The sequence below is a fragment of the Culicoides brevitarsis genome, chromosome 2 (assembly GCF_036172545.1).
Source record: "Culicoides brevitarsis isolate CSIRO-B50_1 chromosome 2, AGI_CSIRO_Cbre_v1, whole genome shotgun sequence".
NCBI lineage: Eukaryota > Metazoa > Arthropoda > Insecta > Diptera > Ceratopogonidae > Culicoides > Culicoides brevitarsis.
In genome coordinates this window covers 18,920,768-18,943,420 of record NC_087086.1, presented here as the reverse complement: position 1 = coordinate 18,943,420, position 22,653 = coordinate 18,920,768, and the positions used below count along the sequence as shown (strand labels likewise).

Sequence of the window (22,653 nt, the reverse complement as noted above, 5' to 3'; positions counted from 1 at the left end):
GACCCATCACCAGGTAAAGCTTTGACCAGAAAAGTAAGTAGTAATAAATATCCAACGTATGCAAGAGTGTATTTGTGTAAAATGTAAAAACATTCAGTGAAAAAAAAAATTATACAGAATCCGTTATAAATTATATAGTGGACTTACTTCTTGCATGTTGTACTCGAGAAACGAGACTGGCAATGGAATGAGAAAAAAATACGAGGTTTAAGAAGGTTATGAATTCATAAGAAGCGAAGAAGAGTGTAAGAAAATAGCCACTATTATCATAATAAAATGAAATTAGTCTTGTTCTCTCGTTGCGTTCTTGTTGCTTTCTCTTTAATTTGAAAAATTTTATTACCTGGTAGTAGTTTGGAATTCTGCATCAAACGAGATTTATTCACGTTCCTTTTGTGAATGCGAAGCAGCGCAGTAACAACTGAAAGGTAAAAAACCGCATAAATATGACAAATGATCAATAAAAGAATATTTATTTAAAATAGAACACATTTCAAAGCAAATGAACAAACTTTTTTTCTATATTTATTTTATTTTATTTTTTTCATCATCATCAGCATCATTCTTTGTGCTCTCTGTCTCGACACACAGAACAAAAAATAAGATAAAGAATCATAAAAAAAAACGCGAAGAAATAAACCATATTGATGGATGACTATATGAATATTTAATGAGTTCATTTACTGCATGCACTGAACACTCTGGATGAGTACATTCGCACATGACATGACATGACGAAGCGATGATATTTCACAAAAAAATAGTTTTTTTTTTTTTTTTGCTCATCAGGGTTGAAAAAAAAATTTAAACGATAGGTACTAATTAACTTTTTTCATTTAAGATTTTGCTTAAGTCTCTTAAGTCAAATTTACGTTAGATTATAAAAACTTAATTTAATTTTTTTTTATCAGAGTTGCAGAAATTTATTAAGTTAAAAGTCCTTAAGTCATTTTGACTTATGACTTAAACTAAATTTAATGAAAAAAACTTAAGTAAAGTTAAGCTTAAGTTTGACTTAAGTCAAATTAATTTTTACTTTTTTTAAATTTTAAAAAAATTTGATTTTTACTCGAAGTTCTGTTAAAAGTCCGACAAATTTTTGACTTAATTTTACTTATTCTGAAACTTAAGCTTAAGTCAAAATTTTTAAATTATTTTATTAGCTTTTCCAGGCAATCTTCCTAAAGCTTAATCTTTCAAAAATCGTTATATCTCAATAAAGTTGCTTTTTAAGTAACTTTGGACATTTTATTTTGCTTAAGTTAAAGTTGAAAGCTTAAGTTAAAATTAAAAGCTTTTTGTATTGACTTAATTTGGCTTAATAGCTTAATTTTAAATTAAGTCAACTTATTTTAGCTTCTTTTGCTTAAGTCTACGGCCAAGGTCAAAAATAGTTTAAGTCATAAAAATTCGTATTTGCATAAGTGAAAATCAAATTTAAGTTAACTATATTATTAAAAGTCAAAGAAAAAGTTAATTCAGTTAATTTGCTTTTACTTAAGTCAAAGTTTAAATTTTAATTTTTCTAAAAAATCAAACTCTTTTCATCAAAAGTTTTTTCGACCCTGTCTTTCATTCAAGTTCAAGTTAGAACTTTTGAAATCTTTCAAGTTTAAATTAATAGTTTTTACAACCCTGTTGCCCATAATGATCAGCATCAGTCTCGTTAAAGAACGAAAAAAATCCAGAGTTTATTGAATTAGCCCGTTAGCGAGCAAAAAAGTTTAGCAGTTGTCATTTCGTTGACGTACACTGTCGAAATGTCGCGCGAAACAAAGGAAATTTGCATCGTAAGTAGCTCTTTATGCATGCATGATGCATGAAAAATGCATGTGAAGTGGCAATAAACATGACAATGGGGAATAAACAATCAGCTAGAACATTGCAAATAAGTGACTTTGAGGGCGTCTCAAGTAGGTAGTGGGACGTTGTCGTGTAGGAGGTGAAGGACGGTTAACAGAACAGAACATTTTGGCAAAAACATGTTAAAAATCCACTGAACCTTATTCCGATACATTGTAAAGTTTTCATCCGAAAAATGAGTTAGCTCATGTGTAACGTTCACAATATGAGCAAAAAAAAAAGTGTATCCAGGTCTTTCAAAATGCCTGAATCCACAGAAACGAGTACAACAACCAGAATTACATTTTATTCTTTTTGCTAACTGCGTTCATGTACCACTTTTGCTCGTACGGAATGCTGGTTGACGATGCGAGATGATGACGAAATGTGAACGACCTTGATTTATCAATTTTTCTCTTCTCCCTCCGCAATGCTTTTACATAACACACATACACACACACGTTTCTTGCACTGAAGGCATTTCTATTCTACTTACTTCGACTGGTTGGAACAAATGGTGGAGATATGCGCATTCACCGCACAGCACCACACGGAGTGAATGGACCGAGTGCGAATGCGTTTGATGCATATTTTTAGTAATACGTACCGTGCATGCATGACATCATCATGCTATCTGCCGCTGCTGTTATGTTACATTTCTATAAAAGGAATGCAAGTAAGAGAGTGTAAGAGAGGAATGCACGCGAAATGGGAGCACAAGAGTTTTCATTTGAAGTAAATCATCAACAGCACACCGCCCGCCACACGAATCGGATTGCCTAATTGATCATGAAGTGACTGACTGACTGTCGTAACAACGATTATTTCTACATAATTCAAGTGCCCTGGCCATAGAACATCCATCGTACCCAACACAATTATTATTATTTTATTATTAAAACATACAACACGACTTATCTTGGTAGTTTTATCTTTCTATGTCAGTTAGGTTAAAACCACCTTCGGTAATTGCAATGCATTTATACCATTAAAAGCAACAACAAACAACGAAACATGTACCTTTATTTCCTTTCATGCAAGTCCGTACATATCAAACATTAACTAACAGTTAGATGCTTATGAGCTTTTATTTTTAACAATGTGCATTTTATTCATTTTATAGCAGCAGCAGCAACAAACAAACAAGTAACGTGCAGCGATGTCTATGTTGTAATGATATGATATGATAGGAAAAAAGTGAAAATAAGTGTTTGTTAGGGTAAATGGGTGGAGCGCGCATGTTCATCGCTTAATTATAAATGTCTGATGAATTTTAAACAGTGGATGAGGTAACATCTCTACACAATAAAGTTTGCATTGCGAGCAGCTAGTGAGAGTTGCAGAAAGAATGTTAACTGCCTTAAGGACAGATCTATCTGATCTCCATGCCATTTTGGGAAATAAAAACACAAAACATGGAATGGATTAGAAGAGATGATAAGAAGGTCGTTGAATTACGAAACGAAAAATATTTTGATGTTCCATTAGAAGGCAAAGAATAGCAAAAAGAGTTTAACAATCCTAAATTTTATCAGACGATGTTTTCATTTGTGGTTCTGTATCTTTCTGACCTTCTAGTGATACAACAAACCCTCTCATGGATGTGATAAAAATAGTAAAAGACTGTTTGAGTATAGCAAAGAAGACATCTACGGGGTCAATTCCGTCTTTATAGTGTAGTAGATAATAGTTCCATGGTTTGTTCAAGCACATTTTCAAAGTATTGTAAAGAAGCTCTTCATTGAAGATCCGTCAAAAAATTGGTTCTTGTTTGTGAAACTCACTCTGTGTACTAAAAAAGCTGCTCATTGAAGATCCGTCCATAAGCTGATTGAATTTGAAAGCAAGACATTGATGCTCGAAGTTAAACAGAATAAGATGTGAAAAAGGCAAGTGTAATTACCTGATGTACAAATGGGGAAAGAATGAATCTCCTTTCTGCTTCTATGAAGAGCTTCAAACTATCAAACATATTTGCAAGATTTGCCCAAACAGAAAGTACGATCTTGAAATTGTTGGAATACATGAGACTAATGAATTGGCAAGAATATGATTAGAGACAATTCTGGATGTACCAGGCTAAGGCGCCATCCATTTACGGCGTCGGATAAAAAAGGACATTATTTAACCCCCAGCTCCCCCTATAATCGGCAACCGTCGAAATTTAAAGACCCCCCCTAATTTACGACGTACTTTTTAGTAAAATACCCCCCCCCCCTTTTCAAGAAAAAATGTTAAAAATTAGCTCAAATTTAAATGAAAATTAGTGAAAAATTGTACATTTTTACTCAGTAAGTTAAAAAACAGATCAAAAAGTTTGAAGCGCTTAAATATTATTGACAAATTACAACAAAAAATTTTAAATACTGAAATTATTTTGATTTGATTTGAAAATTGATTTAAATCAAAATTAATTCAAATCAAATTTAAAAAATTTCAGTTTTAAAAATTTTTTGAGATTTTTTACAATTTTTTTGATTTGATTTGAATTAATTTTTTTGATCAATTTGAAAACTTAGACCCGAGCATTCGGTAGAACAAAATTCTTTAAAATAGGCCCCAAAATTGTAGAAAAAGGCTTACAAAATTTGTCTTTTCAAATTCTTTTGTTCCTTTTGACACCTTTAGAAGATATTGCTGTCCGAGAATTTTCTGAAAATAAAAAGAAATCTCTTTAAAAAAATCACTTCAAGATTTTCGAATTAATTTCAAGCAGATCTGAATTGATCATTCTAATAAAGTCTTCTTACAAAATCCTCGCAATCATGTTTTATGATTAAGCAACAATTTTACAAAGTCTCTTCATCTATTTCAAAACTCTTCAACCGTCTTACCATCACGTTCAACTCTTTATATATTTCACTATTTTTTTTTTTCGCTACGAGTTTGACCTTTCTATTACTTTTATTCTTAATCTCTTAAATCCACTGTAGACTCGCATAATCATCATCATTATCCATCCGCTTTAACATCAAAGCCAAACAACGTTCCTTCGCTTCGTTTCACTTTGTGTAAACTTTGCTTTGTTAGAATCGGTCCATTTTGCGTGCCTGCGATAGAAAAACAGAAATCTATAGAAACCGAAATAATAATAGATGCCTTATTATTATTATTGTTTAGAGCTCTCTTTTGAAGACACATCATTATCGTACGTCGTTTGTTACGTTTTTTCTGTATGTATTTACACGAAAGACATTGTCCGTTACTTAAAGGCCGTTTAAGGTCGAATCAATACCATTGCACTTATTTTCTTCTCTCGTGCTTCAATTCTTCTTTATCCGCGTGTGATGATGATGGTGTGTTTGCACGTTTTTTTCAGTAGATACAGACTGAATGATGATGGAGGAACTTACTACAATAAAAAGCGAGAAATGGCGATTTTTTTTTTTGATTGAGATTTTTAGCATGGAGTTATGCAAGTGAAGTGATGTGTCTTTGCCCAAGTATTTAACTTGTAACTAACAATTGATGTGCTCGGCGTAATTTATTCAAAAGCTGTGGTTTGCAGAACTCCGTTTTTGATCAAACAAAAGAGATATCACGCACTTTTTTTTCATCATCGATCGTTTCTCTTCCTCTTGTTGTTCGTCTCTTTTCACAAACAAAAAAAAACCAATCCACACGAAATAAATTACTTTCTGACAACATCGATGCTCTTTTGTTACAAACACATAAAAAATACTTTCAATCACATAAATGGTCGGTCAGCCAGAATTCGCCTGAAATTAAACGCATTCCAAAAAATTTACATCTCTTCTTTCATTTTCTTCGATTCTCGTAAATTATATTTTTAATTAATTTTTCGTCTTTTTTTCTGTTTCATTCCAGATTCCATGAGAGACAACTTTAGATTTTCAGACAACTTCATGCTGGTAAGTCAAATAATAGCTTGAAACATTTTTTTTTTTTTTTTTTTTTACCAAGACAAGACAATGCGAGTCGTCAAAATTGCACACGTTTGTCATTCACGGAATAATTCATCCATGAATGTGATATTCAGAAGTTGCTTTTAATTATTCCAGTCATGTATCGCTTAGATTTTTACCACACATCGTTTTTTTTTGTGGTTTTTCATTGAGAGACTTGATTTTTCTCTCAAAAACACGAGTTTTGTGGTGCTCGCAGCTAATTTCGAAATTATCATTAATTTTTTTTAGTTGCTGCAAAAAAAAATAATTATTTAATTCGAGTAACAATAAAAATGAAGTGTTAAAATGAAGGCAACCTTGTTGTTGTGTGTGCGATTGTCCATGCAGTCGTCATTTAAACGCCAATCAAATTTACAAACAATGCTCAATCAGATGAAAATTATTGTTTTTTTTTTGCGTACAGACCGAAATGGTTGGATAATAATCGCTTGCCATCGTCAATGTAATAAAATAATCAATCGTCGTCGTCGTTGTCGTGAAGTGAAGTGAACTAATATCATAATATTTATTATTATTAAACTTTTTTTTGTTGTCTTTTGAAGTGACACAACATTATCACACGTAGAAATCTGCTTTGTTTGGTCGGTGTTCAGCGAAGTTTTAAATTCAATGAGTGAATGAACCGTTAAATTATGTCTAAAAGCAATGTTGCAGTCGTCATTGTCACTTTGGCAATGCCAATATGTTGCTTGAAATGTGTGTTAGTGACGGTTTTGATGACAAAAGAGGATGAAATGTCAAAAAAAATTCATTAATTTTTTTTTTGTATGATTTTTAATGAATTTGCTGTCGCCATTAAAAGCTCTTTAAATTTTTCGCATTTACAAAAAAAATTAATAAAAAAAAATTAAATAAAAATAATAATAAAAAAATAAATAAATAAAACATTAAAATGAATTAAAATTAATTAAATTAATATATTTAAAATATTATTTTAAAAATATTATTGAATTTAAATAAATTTTAATTTTTTTTTAATTAATTAATGTTAATTTTTTATTTTAAGAGAAAATTAAAAACTTCACATTCATAATAATAATTATGAAAATTTCGTAAAAACCGAGTAAAAACAAGAATTTTATCAAAAACTCTTTGATTTTTTTAAAATTTTTATTAAAAAAAAAAATAAAAAAATTTATTTTTAAAATTAATTAATTAATTTAAATTAAATTTATTTAATTTAAAAAATTTTTTTAATTAAAAAGTTTTAAATAATTTTTTTTGTTAAAATAAAAAATTCAGGTTAAATTAAATTTTTTATAATTTGTAAAATATTCTAGAAATTAAAAAAAATAATTAAATTTATAATTTAAATAAATTAAATTTAAATTAAGAAAAAATATCGAATTTTAAAAAATGTTTTAATTTTTGTAGATCTTTTCAATAAAATGCAAGTTTCAAAAAAAAAATATTTTTAATGAAACGCAAAAAAAACACAAAATCCGCAGCTAGGTCACCAGTTGAATATTCCGAAGATGTATTTTGAATTTCAATGTTCTCGAGACCTGTTTCCGCAAAAACACCGCACTAAGCTCACCAAATACGGATTTTGACCGAAATAATTGAAACAAACGACGACGACTTGAAAGTTGTACGCGCGCTTGCCAAAATGACAAATGAGTCCACTTAGTGAAATAAATTTAAAATTAAAGAAAAAAAAAACATAAATGACCAGTTTTGTTCTTTTTCATGTTTTTTTTTAACTTCATTCTAAATTACATAGCAGCGGCGCGAGAGAGACAACAAAACTAAGCACATTTAATAATAAACAACAACAACAAATAATAATAATATCAGTATGTAACCACTTTAAAATAACAATTTAGAGACAGAAATTAGAGACAAGGCTAACTTCTTTTTCTTTTTTTATTATTATTATTTTCATTTTGACTCGGTACGCGCGCGCTTTGCTTGCTTATGACACAACGACGACTTCCTATGCAAAAAAATAAATAAAAAATCAGGCTAGTACACGAACTCCTTGTACAATCGACAACACTTAAAAGAGTGCAACCTAGAAAAGAATATGCTTTGAGTGTACATAAAAGCAACAACAACAACAACATGAACGATCAGTTATAATTCTTATTAACGTTAAAAAATACTGAAAACTGGTATTTTGTCTGATCAATTTTCGTACATTTTATACTCTACTGAACTAAAGCGATCGAAAAAAATACAAATAAATATAAATAAAAATAAAATATAATAGGAAAAACAGCTAAAAAATAAAAATTCACATAAATTATAATAGTTACACAAAAAAATGTGTAAAAATATAAATAAATTGCTCGATCATAAATATTGATTGTTGCTCCACTTTTTTTCACAATAATTTGTACACACATTGAGAACGTTTCCTATCTTTCGATTTTTCTATAAATAATACCGAAAATTATTAGTATTACATTTGTTAAGATGCCACTTTATTTAAAATATGTTTCTTTCATTCAAAGTTTGTTTTTTATTTTAATTGAACAAACTTGTAAATATACTGACATGAAAGAAATGAAAGGTAATTATTTATGAATTAACTTTTCATTTCTAATAAGTTTCAAAAAAGTAAATTGAAAGGTTGAGGCGTTTGTTACAAACTTCAATAAAAACATGATAATAATAGTGCTTTTGTGTAATAATTATTACTTTTTCGTACCAAACTAGGCGTCTATATGAACATATAGTTTGGAAAAGATAAAAATCTACTTTGGCTAAAATAATAATTGATTTTTAATATTTGTTCGACTGTTAAGGAGTTAGGGGAAAATTGTAAAAAAAAGTTTTAATTAATTTGAAAAAAAAAATGAAAATTAAATTAATAAATTACTATGCTTAACATTAAAAAAATATATTGGTTTTTTAAGATACATTTATTTAATTAATTTTTTTATTAGTATTAATTAACACTGATAAGTTACTTTCATTTTTATTGATTTATTATTTTTTTATTCATAAGTGTATGTTTATTTTATTTTTATTTTCTTTAGTAATTTTTTTAATATTTTTTTTTCAATTAATTAAAGGAATTATTTAAAAAATACTATTTATACAAAAATAATAATTTTTTATTTTAATTTCATAAAAAAATATTGAAAAATATAGAAATTTCGAAATAAATTTAATTTAATTCTACAATTAATATTAATAATCAAATTATTCTTTTTTCAAAAAAAAAAAAATTAAAATAAAAATTTTTAAATAAAAAAAATCATTTTAAAATTACTGTCTCAATAAAAAATTTTAATATTTTACAAAAGTATTTTTAATTAAAATAAAATAAATTATTTAAATTTTTATTTCAAAAAATATTATTTTTAATAATAAAAAAATTTAAACTTTTAAAAATTAAAATAAAAAATTTAAATGAAAATAAATCCAAAATAAATTTTAAATAAATAATGAAAAAATAAATAAAATATACAAATTTTTAATTAATTTTAATGAAATAAAATAATAATTAAAATTAAACCAAAAAACGCAAAAAAAAATAATTTAAATAAAATATTTCTTTATGAATTTTATTTTAAAAAAAAATAATTTAAATTTTATTAAAAAAAAATATAAACTTTAAAAAAATAAAAATTATAAATTTGAATAAAAATAAATCCAAACTATAACTAATTGAAAATTATGAATGTTTACTGAGCATAATTCAAGTTCAAATATTATTATTCTCTCTGCCTAAACTGAAACTAGCAATTATACTAACATTAATATTCTTCTTACGAAACTCAAGGAATCAACATTGAAAAAGAGTAAAAAAACAAAAAGTAAAGCAACGTACCATAAAATTTATTATTATTATTATTTTTACTATGTGACGGCACAAATATGGGACACGATACAGTTAATTATAATAAATATGTGTGCCTCATTCTATACAATTACCATCGTCGTCGTCGTCGTCATCGTCTTCGTCTCTCATGTATGTTTCCTACATGTGCTTATTATGTTGTGTTACAGTCGATTTGTACGTTTAATTGAGCCATGAGTTTAACCGGCTTTGGATTTATATTCTCTTCAGCATAATTTCCTTCTGCAACATACTTTGTGCCTTATTCAAAAATAAACATAATGACTCGTAATTAAGTTCTAACTCTGTTTGGCAGAAAATTGTCTCATCGGCAATTTACTTACGAAATAATAATTTTATTTTGAAAGTTCCATGACAAATTTAGGCAAGTCAGGAATTACACTTTAATTTACAAAAAAAAAAAATAAAAAAATTACTTCATCGCGACAAAATTCACGATTTTTCCCTTTTTGATGAAAATAAAAGTATAACGAAAAAAAATTAAACTCATGATGATCCAAAAAACGTTTTTCTATAAAAAAAATAAATTCGCAGCAATATGCAAATAAGTGATCGCAGCAGGCAGGGAATCCAAGAGAGCAAAGCGACACGTTTTTTACGTGCTTATAAGCTTACAAACAGCGAAATTTGTCATGAATTTCAGTTCCGGGGTGTCATGCCACGAAATTTATTTTTTTAAGAGCAACACATGTGTGACTTATTAAATTAATAATAAAAAAAATAAGCTAAAAAAATTGATGCACGATTTTGTAAGGTGATGTAATTATTTATTTTTTTATTTTTTTTTTCGCTTCATACTTCAATAAATGATCAATATGCCATAAAATGAAAAGTAAAAAAAAATTGACAGATGTCTCCCTTTTTGCCGTGCATTTCTCTGCTACAGCTGCCTCTTCTTCTTCGTCTTTGTTGTGTTATACTCTCCGTCTTTGGGTTAAATTCGATTTTGTACACCTTTATTATTGTTATTTTAAAGCGTATCGTACCGAAAGATGTTACGTACCTACTAGAGAGGAGAAAGAATTGGCGCGTGTCTGTAACAACAACAATGTTTCCTTTTGTAATAATTTATTAAAGGTCGATCGGTGAGGAGCGTATATCAGACACTGCGGCGATTCTGGGGACAATTAAGAGGAAATTTATTGTTTGGAGTGACATTAAATCACCTTTGTGTAAAAGTCTCAATTGATATTTCTGAGATAAGACTGAGGACGTCTTTAGTCCTTCGGAGATAATCTGTCGTCGCTGAAATAAATAAATAAAAAAAAATAATAAATAAAAATACGAAATTGAAATAAATTAAAAGAAAGTACATAAAATTTAATAAATAATTTTAAAAAATAAATTTATTTCAAAATAAATAATAAAAAAATCGTAAACCGCTTAAAATCAAAATAAAAGCTGTATGAAATCGAAAAAAAAGAGTGATAATAAAAAAAAATAAATTTTAGTATTTTTTGTAATGTAGAAATTTTTTTCGATAATTTTGCCAATAAAATTTATTTAATTAATTTTTTTAGAGTTTCCAAAATTATTTTTAAAAAATAATTTTTTTTAACTAATTAAATGAAATTAATTAAATCAATTAATTAAAAATAAAATTATTCAACAATTTTTATCAATATTAAACTAAAATGTTCAAAACTCATTTTTAAGAAAAAAAATAATTTTGGTAATTTTTTCATAAGAACTATAAGTTTTTAATAAATTTTAAATTTATTATTATTTAAATAAAAAACTATTTTTTATTTGAATTAATTATTTAATTTTGAATATTAAATTATTTATATTTTATATTAAAAAAAGAAAATAATAATTAAATTAAAAATTCCAATGATAAATTGAAAAAAATCCCAAATTCTCGGGTTTATTTTATCGCATCAAAAAAACGCGCGTCATTGGTCATTTATTTTTATTATTTCCTCTGAAATTTATTTTTGCATTAAAATAAAATAATAAACATCAGCAAGCTTTAATTTACTATTCAAATTTCCTACGCGCGCACACACACTCGCTGACGAAGGACCATTCGGAAATTCATGCGGATAAATTGTCGTCATATCGCAGCAAGCAAGCCAGCCAGAGAGAGAAATCGAAGAGAAGGCAATCATGAATCACGGGAGAGATAAAATATTCAAATTAAATTTTAATCCTCATGCATGACAGAATCATGTAGCATTGGAATTTTTTAATATCCAAATTTTCGGAGAATTTTTTCGGTCGTCACTTTTGCATAATTTTTTTCCATTTATTTTATGTAACGTAAAAAATTGCATCTGACGGCATTGAAAGGTCACCCGAGCAAGCGTACGGAGCAAGATACTTAATGTGAATGGACAGATTACGAGCGATGGCTGTACGGGACACACATGCTCAGCTCATCGAATTGTGTTTTTATTTTGTTCCATATTTCGTCGTATGCTATGAACAGCATTGAGCGAGGTATATGAAGTGTACATGACCGATCGAGTTAAAGCGACAACAACATTTTTATTAGGGCAGCTGTGTGAATAAATAAATATAAACAGTATCCAAATAAAAATGATTGGAATGTATTTTTGCACATTTTTCATCTTGATGTCGCATCGGGAATCTTTTTTTTTTATTAACTTTTTTTTTGCAATGTTACATATTTTATTACAAATACATGAAACAAAGTTGTAAAAAAAATGTTTGAATGTTAAAAATATTAATTTATGGCAGATTTTTTTTAACACATTCAGTATTAAAAAAAAAGTAGTTGGAGGTCAAATTTTTGTCTGTCATGGCAAAAAATTAAAATTGACCAAAAAATATTGATTTTTCTGATTTTTAAAATATTTTTATTTTTTTTTTTTTAAAAAATTTTTTTATTTTAATTTAATTTTTTCATTGATTTACAAAAAGCGTAAAAATTATAATTTTTTGTATTTTCAATGATTTAATTTTACTTTATTTTCTAAAAAAAAATAATTTTAAATTAAAAATATTTTTTGTAATATTTTTAACCAAATTTATATTTATTTTTTTTTTTTAGTATAATTTTTTAAAATATTTCTCTCAAATTTATTATAAATTAATAAATTTTAATTTTTTGAATTTTATATTATTTATTTTTTTAAACAATTTCTTTACAATAAAAAATATTTTAAAATAATTTATTTAAATAAATATTTTAATTTATTTTTATTTAACTTTTATATTATTAAAATAAAAAATAATGATAAAATGCGCTCTTTTCAATTCATAATTTGTCAAGTATCAAATAAAAACAAAATATTTCGCATTTCATTTGTTTGTTAAAACAAAATACGAACAAGTATCAAGCAAAGTCATGTCCATAATTGACGCATTTGACGTGCCTTACAAATTTAGAGTTATTTAGCACTCACCTACTGAGATAAATGCATTTAATTAGCAGCTTTTGGGGGTCACGATCATCATTTTGCACACTTTTCAGCTCGTGTATCGACTTATTGCCCAACTCGAATCATCCTCGTTACTCGAAAGAAAAAAAATCTACGTGGGCCGGGGATCAATCAAAGCTTCAAAAGAATGTTATTAATGATCTTTCAATAACTAGGAATTATCAAGCCTGTATTATAATTAAGAGCGATTATCAATTAATAACAATTTTTATTTTTATTTTATTATTATGACTTTGCCCACGCGCACTTCACTGTCACAAGCCTCTCTGCTAACTTTTGCAAGCAACTTTGACTCGAGCATTACTCGGCAGTTTTGCGGTTCACCCACCTACAAAAGGCTTGACTTGAAATTAATTGTTGTCGTGCGTGCGTCTGAGAACCTTTTTGTGTCCAGAATATCATGCTGGTGGAAGTGTAATCAATATTCGTCTTTTTTTTATTTTTTATTTACTTTTGAAAATTTTTTCCTCCCACACCGCTCGGGACCTTCAAATGCCTTCGTACTTCGTATTTTACGTTTATTAGCGACATTTGAATTAAAAACGGATTAATTTCGAATAAAATAAGAAGTATAATTGAAATTTGCATCTCCAAAGGTGTTGATCTCAGGTGTTTTGTGTGGTGCGGACAGGAAGTGATTTCAAAGAGCTTACCTTATTTCCTATTTTTCTAACGTTTTTTGTCAATTTTTTTCTCTTTGCAGACGTTCATTTGACCTCATCTGTTGTTTTCTCACCGTTTTTCGACACCTTGAAAGACGCAGCAGCAACAACAACATGACCGATGCCCTGACGAAATACACGGAGCTCCAGCAACTCACCAACATCGAGTATGAGCGGCAGCGCCATCTCGCCAACTGGTTGATGCAATCGAGTATCCACATGCCGGATCCGGGCACCAATAACAGCAGCGGCGGCGGCAAGAAAAACAGCAAAAACAACAAGAAAGCGAGCAACAAAACGAGTGCCAGTCCCATCATTTTTCTCAACAAAATCACGAATAACCTAACGTCGAGCAAGCAACAAGCTCCGCCAGCCACGATAAATTCTCAAACGAATCTGCCGCTGCAGATTGTCGCGCAACGAGATGGACACAAACCGAAATTAAGGCGCTTTAATTCGCATGATACGAGTGCAAATATGTTCTCGGTGGCGGATTTCGAGAATGCTCGCTTGGCACGACGGAATGAATTGGAAAATGCGTCGTTGATGAAGCAGCGGAATCGGTACAAGATGAACAGTCTTAGCTCGGGTGGTGATTACTCGACGGGAGACAGCAAGGGATCGAAATTTAGCACAGATGTAAGTTTTAAATTTAATCGGATATTAAGTTCTGTAAAAAAATTAATGCGCTTTTTTAAGTTAAAAATTTTTTGATTAAATTTTTAAATTAATTTTAATTTTTTTTGATTAAAAATTCAAAAAAATAAATTTAGGGCAAATAAATTTTTTTTTTCAAAATTTATTTTTTATTTATTTATTTTTTTTTTGTTAAAAATTCAAAGGAATAAATTTTAAAAAAATGTTAGAAGGGAAGAATTTTTGAATTCTAGAATTTTTAATCCTTAAGAAATTTAAATTATTTTGCTTAAAAAATAAAATTGAATTAAAAAAAATATTTAAAAAAATAATAAATTTTTAAAATTTGATAAAAAAAAATAAATTAAATACATTTTCACCAATTTTAAGAATTTTTTTCTTAGAATTTAAAATTTTCAATTCAATTTAATTTTTAAAATTTATTTATTTTAAATAATTTTATTTTGAATTCAATCATCGCCGTTTAAAAATAACATAAAACTTAAAAAAAAATAAAACTAATTTTAAAAGAAAAATCGGGAAATTTTACAATTCAAAAATTAAAAGTTTATAAAATTAACTAAAAAAATATAAAATTTGCTTAGTTTAGGATTTTTTAATTTTCAAAAACTAATTTTGTGAAATGAGGGAAAAAATAAATTTTTTCACTTCTGTGAATTTTTTCAAAAAAAAAAAAAAAAAAAAAATCAATGGAAAAATTAAATTTATTTACCTTAATTTTAATCTTAAAATTGACTCATGACTTTTTTAATTAATATCAATTAAACTTTTTTTTAGATTTATTAGATTTAAATTGTTTTTAATTTAATAAAATTAATAATTTTTTTATTCAAAATTTCAGTCAATATCGGATCCATTGCCGGTCGAACACTTTCTCGACAAGTTCCCGCTTCCGCGAGTCGTTCGTTTAACTTACGATGAAAATGTCGTGTGCACAAACACAATGACCTCCTTCAGCTCGAACGAGTCCAACAACAACAATACGACAACCAGCATGGAAATCGAGAAAACAAAACCAAAGAACGGAGATTTGTTGCTGCTCTATCGCCATCTCAAAGATCACAAGGTGTACCATTTGATGAATGCGAAGGCGAGTTCACGGAAACGTGGCATCAAGTTACCGCAGGATTTTCAAGGTAAGTCTCATCCTCTCGTCGTCGTGCCACGTAAGAGTCGTCGTCGTCTCGTGAATGAACGAGCGAGCAATGACCTTGATCAATTGCATTCAATAACCTGTGTGCCTTGCATTGTGTGGCTGGCAAAAAAAAAATAACGAAGAAAATTATTATAATTACGGTTCTTAAGAATTTTATAATGAAACCACATTATTTTGATATATGATGTGGATGAATGTGCCAGGCCGTAAAAGGAATAGTATTTGATGTGTTATTAAAATTTTTTTCGGCTACCACGCAACAACAGCAACAATTGAACGAGAAAGAACTACTGTTTACTTGCTACTTGTTTGTTGCATGCTATCCGGTTTTGAGAAATTATTTTGTTTTTTTGGACGGTAGGAGGATGACTTTTTTTAATGAGATGGTCAACAAAGGAATGGCAAGATAAGGAATTCAGAACGTGATGATAATTTTGGGTTTCAACGAAGTTTTTTTTAATGGAATGTCCGGCATATTCTTTCTTTCTGAACAAAGATTCCTTAATGGACTTTAGCACAAGATTTTGAAAATTATCCTTCAAAAAAATTTAATTTAAGCTAACATTTTCAACATTTTTTTATGTTCGAATATTTAAAATTTTTTATTTTGAAAATAAAATTACAAAATTTTTTTTAAAAATTTTTTCAAAAAAATATTTTTACTTTTTTTTTAATCAAAACATTAATTTTAAGATTTTTCAAATCTCAAAAAATAAAAAAACTTAAAATATTTTTTTTGTTTGAAATTATGAAAAAAAAAAATCACGAATTTTGAAAAATATAAAAATTAAAAAAAGAAATTAAATATGTCTAAATTTGAAAAAAATAAATGATTTTTCAAAATTTTAATTTTTTTTCATCAATTTTGAAAATTAAAAATTATTAATTAAATTCATTTTTAATTTAGTGTGAAAAAAAAATTAAAAAAAAATTTGACACTTAAGCTAACTTTTTGACACATGTCATTAAAATTTCGAGTTTAATGGAAAAATAATAAAGTTCAGAATTTTTTCTTTTAAAGCCAAATTTTGTATATAATAAAAAAATTAAATTTCTGGATGTTAAAATGGAAGGATGGATAAAAATATTTTTAAAAATTAAAAAAAATAATTTTTTTATTGATTTTAATTTGTTTTTATTTTCTTCAATTATTTTTTTCACATTAAAATTTTAAAAATTAATTTAAAAAATTAAAATAAATAAATTAAAAAAAATAAAAAAAAAATTAATAAATAATCGAATTTTAAATGAAGCAAAATAAAAAAAAATCTGAAAAATTATTTAAAAAGAAAGCTAAAAATCATTTAAAAACTCCAATTTTACTAAAATAAAAAAAAAATAATGGACAAACCCAAAAAACCAAATTTTTCCTTAAAAATCAAGAAAAAATTACAAAACAAAGCAAACACATGACAATAAAGGGATAATAACAGAGTGATCGATGTGCTAAACTCTGCCATTAAGTTAATGATAGGGCACCCATTTCTTGCACCAACATCCGTTCATCTTTTTTTTGTTCTGCAAAAAGATAAAAATTCTTACAAACCTGTGCCAAACAAGCGAACGAACGACAAAAGTACGTCATTATTATCATTCGCATCATTAAACATCAGAAGAAAAAAAAACTGTAACTTCATATTTATCAAAAAATTTATCATTTTTTTCTTTGAACGTCTCTTAAATGTCTTTTAAACGTCCTCCTAAACATTTAGTGGCATTAAATGTGAGAAAAATGTGTTGCCAATTATTTAATAATAATGAATGAATATGCACTAAAAGAGTGAGAATAAAGTTCTATTTACGTGACTTTGACTCTGTGTGAGTTTCAAACGTTTCTTTTTTTCTTAATGAACTTCAGAAAAAAAAAGTTCTTTCATTAAGAAAAGAAAAAATGTTTATCTTCCACACACATATCTCTTTCTTTCATTATTTTTGTTTGAATGTGACTGACTACTTGAATTACGTCCGTTGTCGGTGTGTTGTTGCTTCAAAGTGTCAGGTTACGTTATAAAATTCTTTGTTTTTTTTTGTGTCGAGTTGTGATGATGATTATGATGAGAAAAGTCACGGAATAATATTTTTTTTGTCTTTTCAGGGTATTTTTCGCTCGTAAATGAGCGTGGCGCCTCCACAGCGTGCTGCTACACCTCAATTGTCCAGTTGGTGCGAGAGCGTGTCTATAAATTCCTGTCTGTGGATACTTTGACGGCATATTCCGAGTCACAAACTGGCGGTAAGTTGAGATTTTTAAATTTTTTAATGAAATTTTTACTGAAAAAAAAATTTTTTCGTAGATAAACCACTCAGCAAGTCGCATTACATCAAGGGAACCGCAAAAGCTGGACAAGTTTTTCGTCTTTTAGCCGTTTTTCAGGATGGAACGCAGCAGGATCAGTCAAAGCCATCTAGTCAGAGCAGCACATTGAATGGGCGCGAGAAGGAACGTGGCAGATATGCGCAACTTGTGGGTGAAAATCGACAGGTAAAATTTTTTTTCTTTAAAAATTCAAAGATTTTCATTAAAAAAATCGATTTTTCTTGTAGATTATTTACGTGTCACTCTCATCCAAGGGAAAATTCTACGAAATTGAACATCAAACACCTCAAATGATGCAAGTACTTAAAACAAATCGTCAGATGACGAAGCCAATCAATCCGGATTGCGTTCATCGCATAAGCAATATTATCACGCCCGACACCGAACTACCGCTAAACTTGAAATACATATCAGGGCCCGTTGGACACAACATGATTCCAGGTAAAAATTTTTATTTTTCACCTAAAAACAACGTAAAATTAATTTTTTCCTATTTTTTTCCTAGAAACTGTCACCGTTCATCGCGTTTCCCGCGAAAACCTGCTGATAGCATGTCCGATCGACGAAACGAGTGACGGAAGTGTCCTGCAACTGCGAAAAATTCATGTCGCGCCCAACATGAAGCTCGTCAAGTGTTTCCTCGGTTTCGAAAATGAGCAAAAAATGGTTTCAAATCCGAATGTTCAGAACATTTTCAAGTTCTGTCAGTTTAATGCGGATGATTTTGCGCGAAATGTCGATGTTGAGCCCTTACCGGCGCACATGATCCACAGCGGAACGAATCGCATCAAAGGCGAAAGTTTAAAAATTTTAAATCCCTTGACGAAATTGTTGAAAGCCGACAAGGGAAGCAGTCACAATGCCTCGAGTGGTCACGAAAAGGAAGATTCCATCATCTTTTTGAGCAAAAATGATTTGGAGAGCATGACGAATGTTTGTTCGAATCCGCAAGCGAACGATAATTTCACAAACGATCGCATGAAAGTTTTTCAACCGGCAACGAAGAAGAGTTGGTTCAAGAATTTACGTTCAAAGACGAATTCTTACACGCATTTGGATGTGCAGGCGGCAAAATGTGACGGCGTCGATCGCTACAAAGACATGAGCAAGTTGATCCAGGAGCGATTCGGAAACGTCGAAGATGATCGTCCGAGTGAAACGACGCCGCCACGTCCCAGCAGCGAAATTGGCTTCAAAAATGGCGTTTCTGATACGCTGCAAAAGAGTTTTTCGCTCCAAGATTTGGATACAAAAATCCTTCGTCCGGATATTTTGAATGTGAGTGAACCGCAGCCCGACACAAGCACTCCAGTCAAAGACAAGACCGGCAAACCGCTTTTCACGGACAAACTTTACTCCGAGTTCCACGTGAAGACAAAGCAACACAGCAAGTCGTCATCATCGCTCCACCAACTCTTGCACTTGTCAAAATCGAAACAGGAATCTGCCACAACTGCCGTCTCGAAGACGCACAAAGACGAGGAACGGTATCCGTTCGAGATCAAGTTCGAGCGAAAGGATTTTCCGACGATGTTTGAGCCGCACGAACGTCAAGACGACTGTAGTTTGACAATTTTGGACGATTTGCCGTACAGCAGTGTACGTGATTCGATCATCATGCAGGAAGAGGAAGAACGAAGTGTTTCCCCAAAGGCACCAAGTGAAAATATTTACGCTGAACTCTTCACCGACAAACCGGAATCTGTGACGTCGTCCGACACGAAGAAAAGTAAACGTGACAGTCTCAGCGAGAACCGGGATGTCCCGAATTTCCATCGGATTTCTGAGATTAACAACAGTACGCGCATCCGGATTTGTCTCTTCAACGACGATCCCAACCAAACTTTCACTGCGAAAATCTAAAAAGTTAAAAAAAAACTCAATCAATCACTAAATGTTACTACTTATGGTAAAAGGTTTCAATTCTATCCTCGTTTAGACACAAAAACCCCATTTAGTGGGCCTTGACTGACAAAAAGTCTTTCTTTCAAAAAAAATATCGTAACCAACATCAAAAAATTCCTTCTAAAGGAACACTTTTTACTAAAAAAAATATATTTAAAAGTTAAGAAAATATTTAAAAATATTCGAGAAAAATTTAAACCAAAGTGCATACTACACCGGTTTTGTGATAATTTTTACTCTTCATTACTTTTTTTTTAAATTTAATCTATAACGACATTCAACTCTACTTTACTAACTTAACATTCAAGAAATTACCTGATTCTGTATTATTTTACACTAAACCACGTTGTCTAGTAGAGACCCCATCATAGTAATCGTAGAGCAAACAAAATATTCAAAACACTTTCACGTAAACAAAAAAAAATTATAGTAGATGGTACCGATAACTCAAAAAAAAATGAAAGAAACTGAATGAATTTATATAAAAAAGGCACAAAAATGAAATTTTAGGCACGTTTTCTTAATTTTTTTTCTTGATGAAAAAATGTTAGAAATTGATAGATTTATATAAAAAACGAAATTAATAAAAAAAAATAAAAAAACTTTGGCTGTTTCTCATTGAAATTAATAAAAAAGTTATTAAACCAGTAAAATTGTTAGAACAAAAAAAAATATGTAGAACTTAAACAATTATTATTACAATAATTCTTGAATATTGAATGAGCTACCAATAAAAAAGTTGTACATTTATTTAGAAAAGTTATAATATTTAATTATAGTTATGAATAAGTTTTTTTCTCTATTTGAAAATGAAATAAAAAAAAATATTATTATGAAGTTGTAGAAATTGTGTGTAAGGCAAAGAATGTTTTTAAGGAAATTATTAGACATTTATGATAGAATTTGTACTGAAAAGCTCTTGAAAAGGCAATAAAACTTACAAAAAATATTTGAATTTAAATGAAAATTATGAGTTTTAATTGAAAAATTTCTTGAAAGTGAAAAACAAAGGTAAGGAACGCCTTGAAGGTATGCAATGATCATCACATTTTGCCGTTATATGTTGTTTAAAAGTGAGAAATTTCATGTCCAATCAATGTCCAATTGAATTTATAATTAAAATTTTCTAATAAGAATTAATTGTTGTCAATGTAGTTGATTGTCTTTTGTACTAAATAAAGATGAAGTACGTCTTTTATTTGATCAATTTGATGCAGTTTCATTAACTTGACCAGTTTTTTCCTGGAATCTTCCGGATTGTTGTAAACTCTCCAGGAACTCTCCAGTCTCCAGGATTTTAAAGTTTTATGAAAATTTTCAGAAAAGAAGAAAGAAAATTTTCAATTTTTTGTACCATGGTACCATTTATATGTAAAATGTCTTTGTTTGTTTCTACATTTTTTGTACAATTTTAATTTTTTGCTATTTTTGCAGACAAAAAAAAATTTGAACGATTTACTTATGATTTGATTCATTTCACAAAACTTTTTTTAAAAAAAGTGTAAAAAAAATTAAGATTTTTAAATTTTTTTCCTTGTTTTGACATTCTTAAATTTTAAAGTTATTTTAAGTATATGTAAGAAAAAAAATATTCTATTTTTTGAAAATATTTTAATCAATATGAACAAATTGTCAGAAATCTTGAAATTTTTACAACTTTAAAGATATTCCGAAAAGAAATTATCAAAAAAAAAATTCAAAATGTTTTAGTTGTTCGTCAACATTTAAAAAAGCAAAAATTAAAAAAAAAAATAAGAAAACAAATTTTTTACAAATTTTTGGACTGTTCAAAATTTTCATGGTGCTCCAATGTTTTCAATTTTTCTCCACCTACTACTCTTTTTGAACGTTAATCGTTAATTGAACACATAGAAATAATATTTATTTTCATTATTTTAAATTTTGAAGACAAAATTTTAATAAAATTTCACAAAATAAAAAAATTGGTCATGTAATTCAAAAATTTTGTCATCAAATTTTCGATATATAATGCGTTTTTAAAGCAAGTTAAGTTCATATCTAATACAATTTTAATGTTTGCTGGACATTATTAACGTTTTTCAATCAAAAAGTACCAAAAAATGTAAAAAATTTTCCTTTTTTTCTAATTATTTTTATTTTTCCCCCTGAATTTTTTCGGCAAAATCTTCCTCAATAGTTAAATATTCTCAATATGCTTTATAGATTTCTAGTACTTTTCTGGGCCCATAACTTATTAACAGAGTCTTAGATTACTTAAACTGAATTTGTCTGTTGTCCCAATTAACAGTTGTTGGCCAATTGGCTAATTTAGATCAACTTCACACGATCGTTCGTTTCTAAAAAAAAATAAAATTAATTGAAAATTGAGTGTTATGTGATCTTTTCATCTATTTAATAGATTTCATCCTGTTCACGTGTTGAAAAATCTGTAAATGATAAATCAATGAAATTATAAAACAATTTTTTGATGTCAGATTTTTCTGTAATTTACAGAAATTGAATTTCGGATTGAAGAACTTAAAATAAAGTAATAAAAATTTTATAAAAATTTATAAATATTTATTTTTTCTCAGTGAATTTATTGTAGAAAAATTATCATAATGTCAGCCACTAATGTAAAATTTAATTTTAAAATCAAGTGAAAAAAAAAATATTTTTTTCGATTTAGAAAATCTGAGAAAATTGGATGAATTTAAATGATGGAGAATTAGGTATAAGAAATTTTTTGTTGAAATATTTTAATCTGATTTAAAATTAAATTTTAATAACCAATCTTTCAACTAATAGGTCTTATCCGGTGTGACCTGCATGTAATTTTAAGAACTTTATTCAATCAGTTGTTGCTCGTGTGTCAACTATTAAGCCAAAAAATGCATTTTACTCGTGGATTTATTCTAATTTCAATTAATTTTATACTTTTTAACTGCATTTCTGGTAATTTGGTAAGTTTTCATTTTTTCAATGCAAAATTTTTTAACATTTTTA

At 28.3% G+C, this 22,653-nt stretch overlaps 1 protein-coding gene across 1 annotated transcript in view; it reads left to right on the top strand.

The window, feature by feature from the left end:
- The window catches only part of LOC134829660 (uncharacterized), a 43,123-nt gene extending 22,835 nt beyond the window's left edge, over nucleotides 1-20,288 (top strand). The window contains exons 3-9 of the mRNA XM_063842862.1: nucleotides 5,671-5,714; nucleotides 13,693-14,290; nucleotides 15,150-15,444; nucleotides 17,560-17,697; nucleotides 17,759-17,946; nucleotides 18,009-18,222; nucleotides 18,287-20,288. Of these exons, the coding sequence (XP_063698932.1) occupies nucleotides 13,766-14,290; nucleotides 15,150-15,444; nucleotides 17,560-17,697; nucleotides 17,759-17,946; nucleotides 18,009-18,222; nucleotides 18,287-19,644 (2,718 nt within the window). The 5' untranslated portion in view covers nucleotides 5,671-5,714; nucleotides 13,693-13,765 and the 3' untranslated portion in view covers nucleotides 19,645-20,288. The remainder of the gene's footprint in view (nucleotides 1-5,670; nucleotides 5,715-13,692; nucleotides 14,291-15,149; nucleotides 15,445-17,559; nucleotides 17,698-17,758; nucleotides 17,947-18,008; nucleotides 18,223-18,286) is intronic.
- Nucleotides 20,289-22,653: the final 2,365 nt, after the last annotated feature.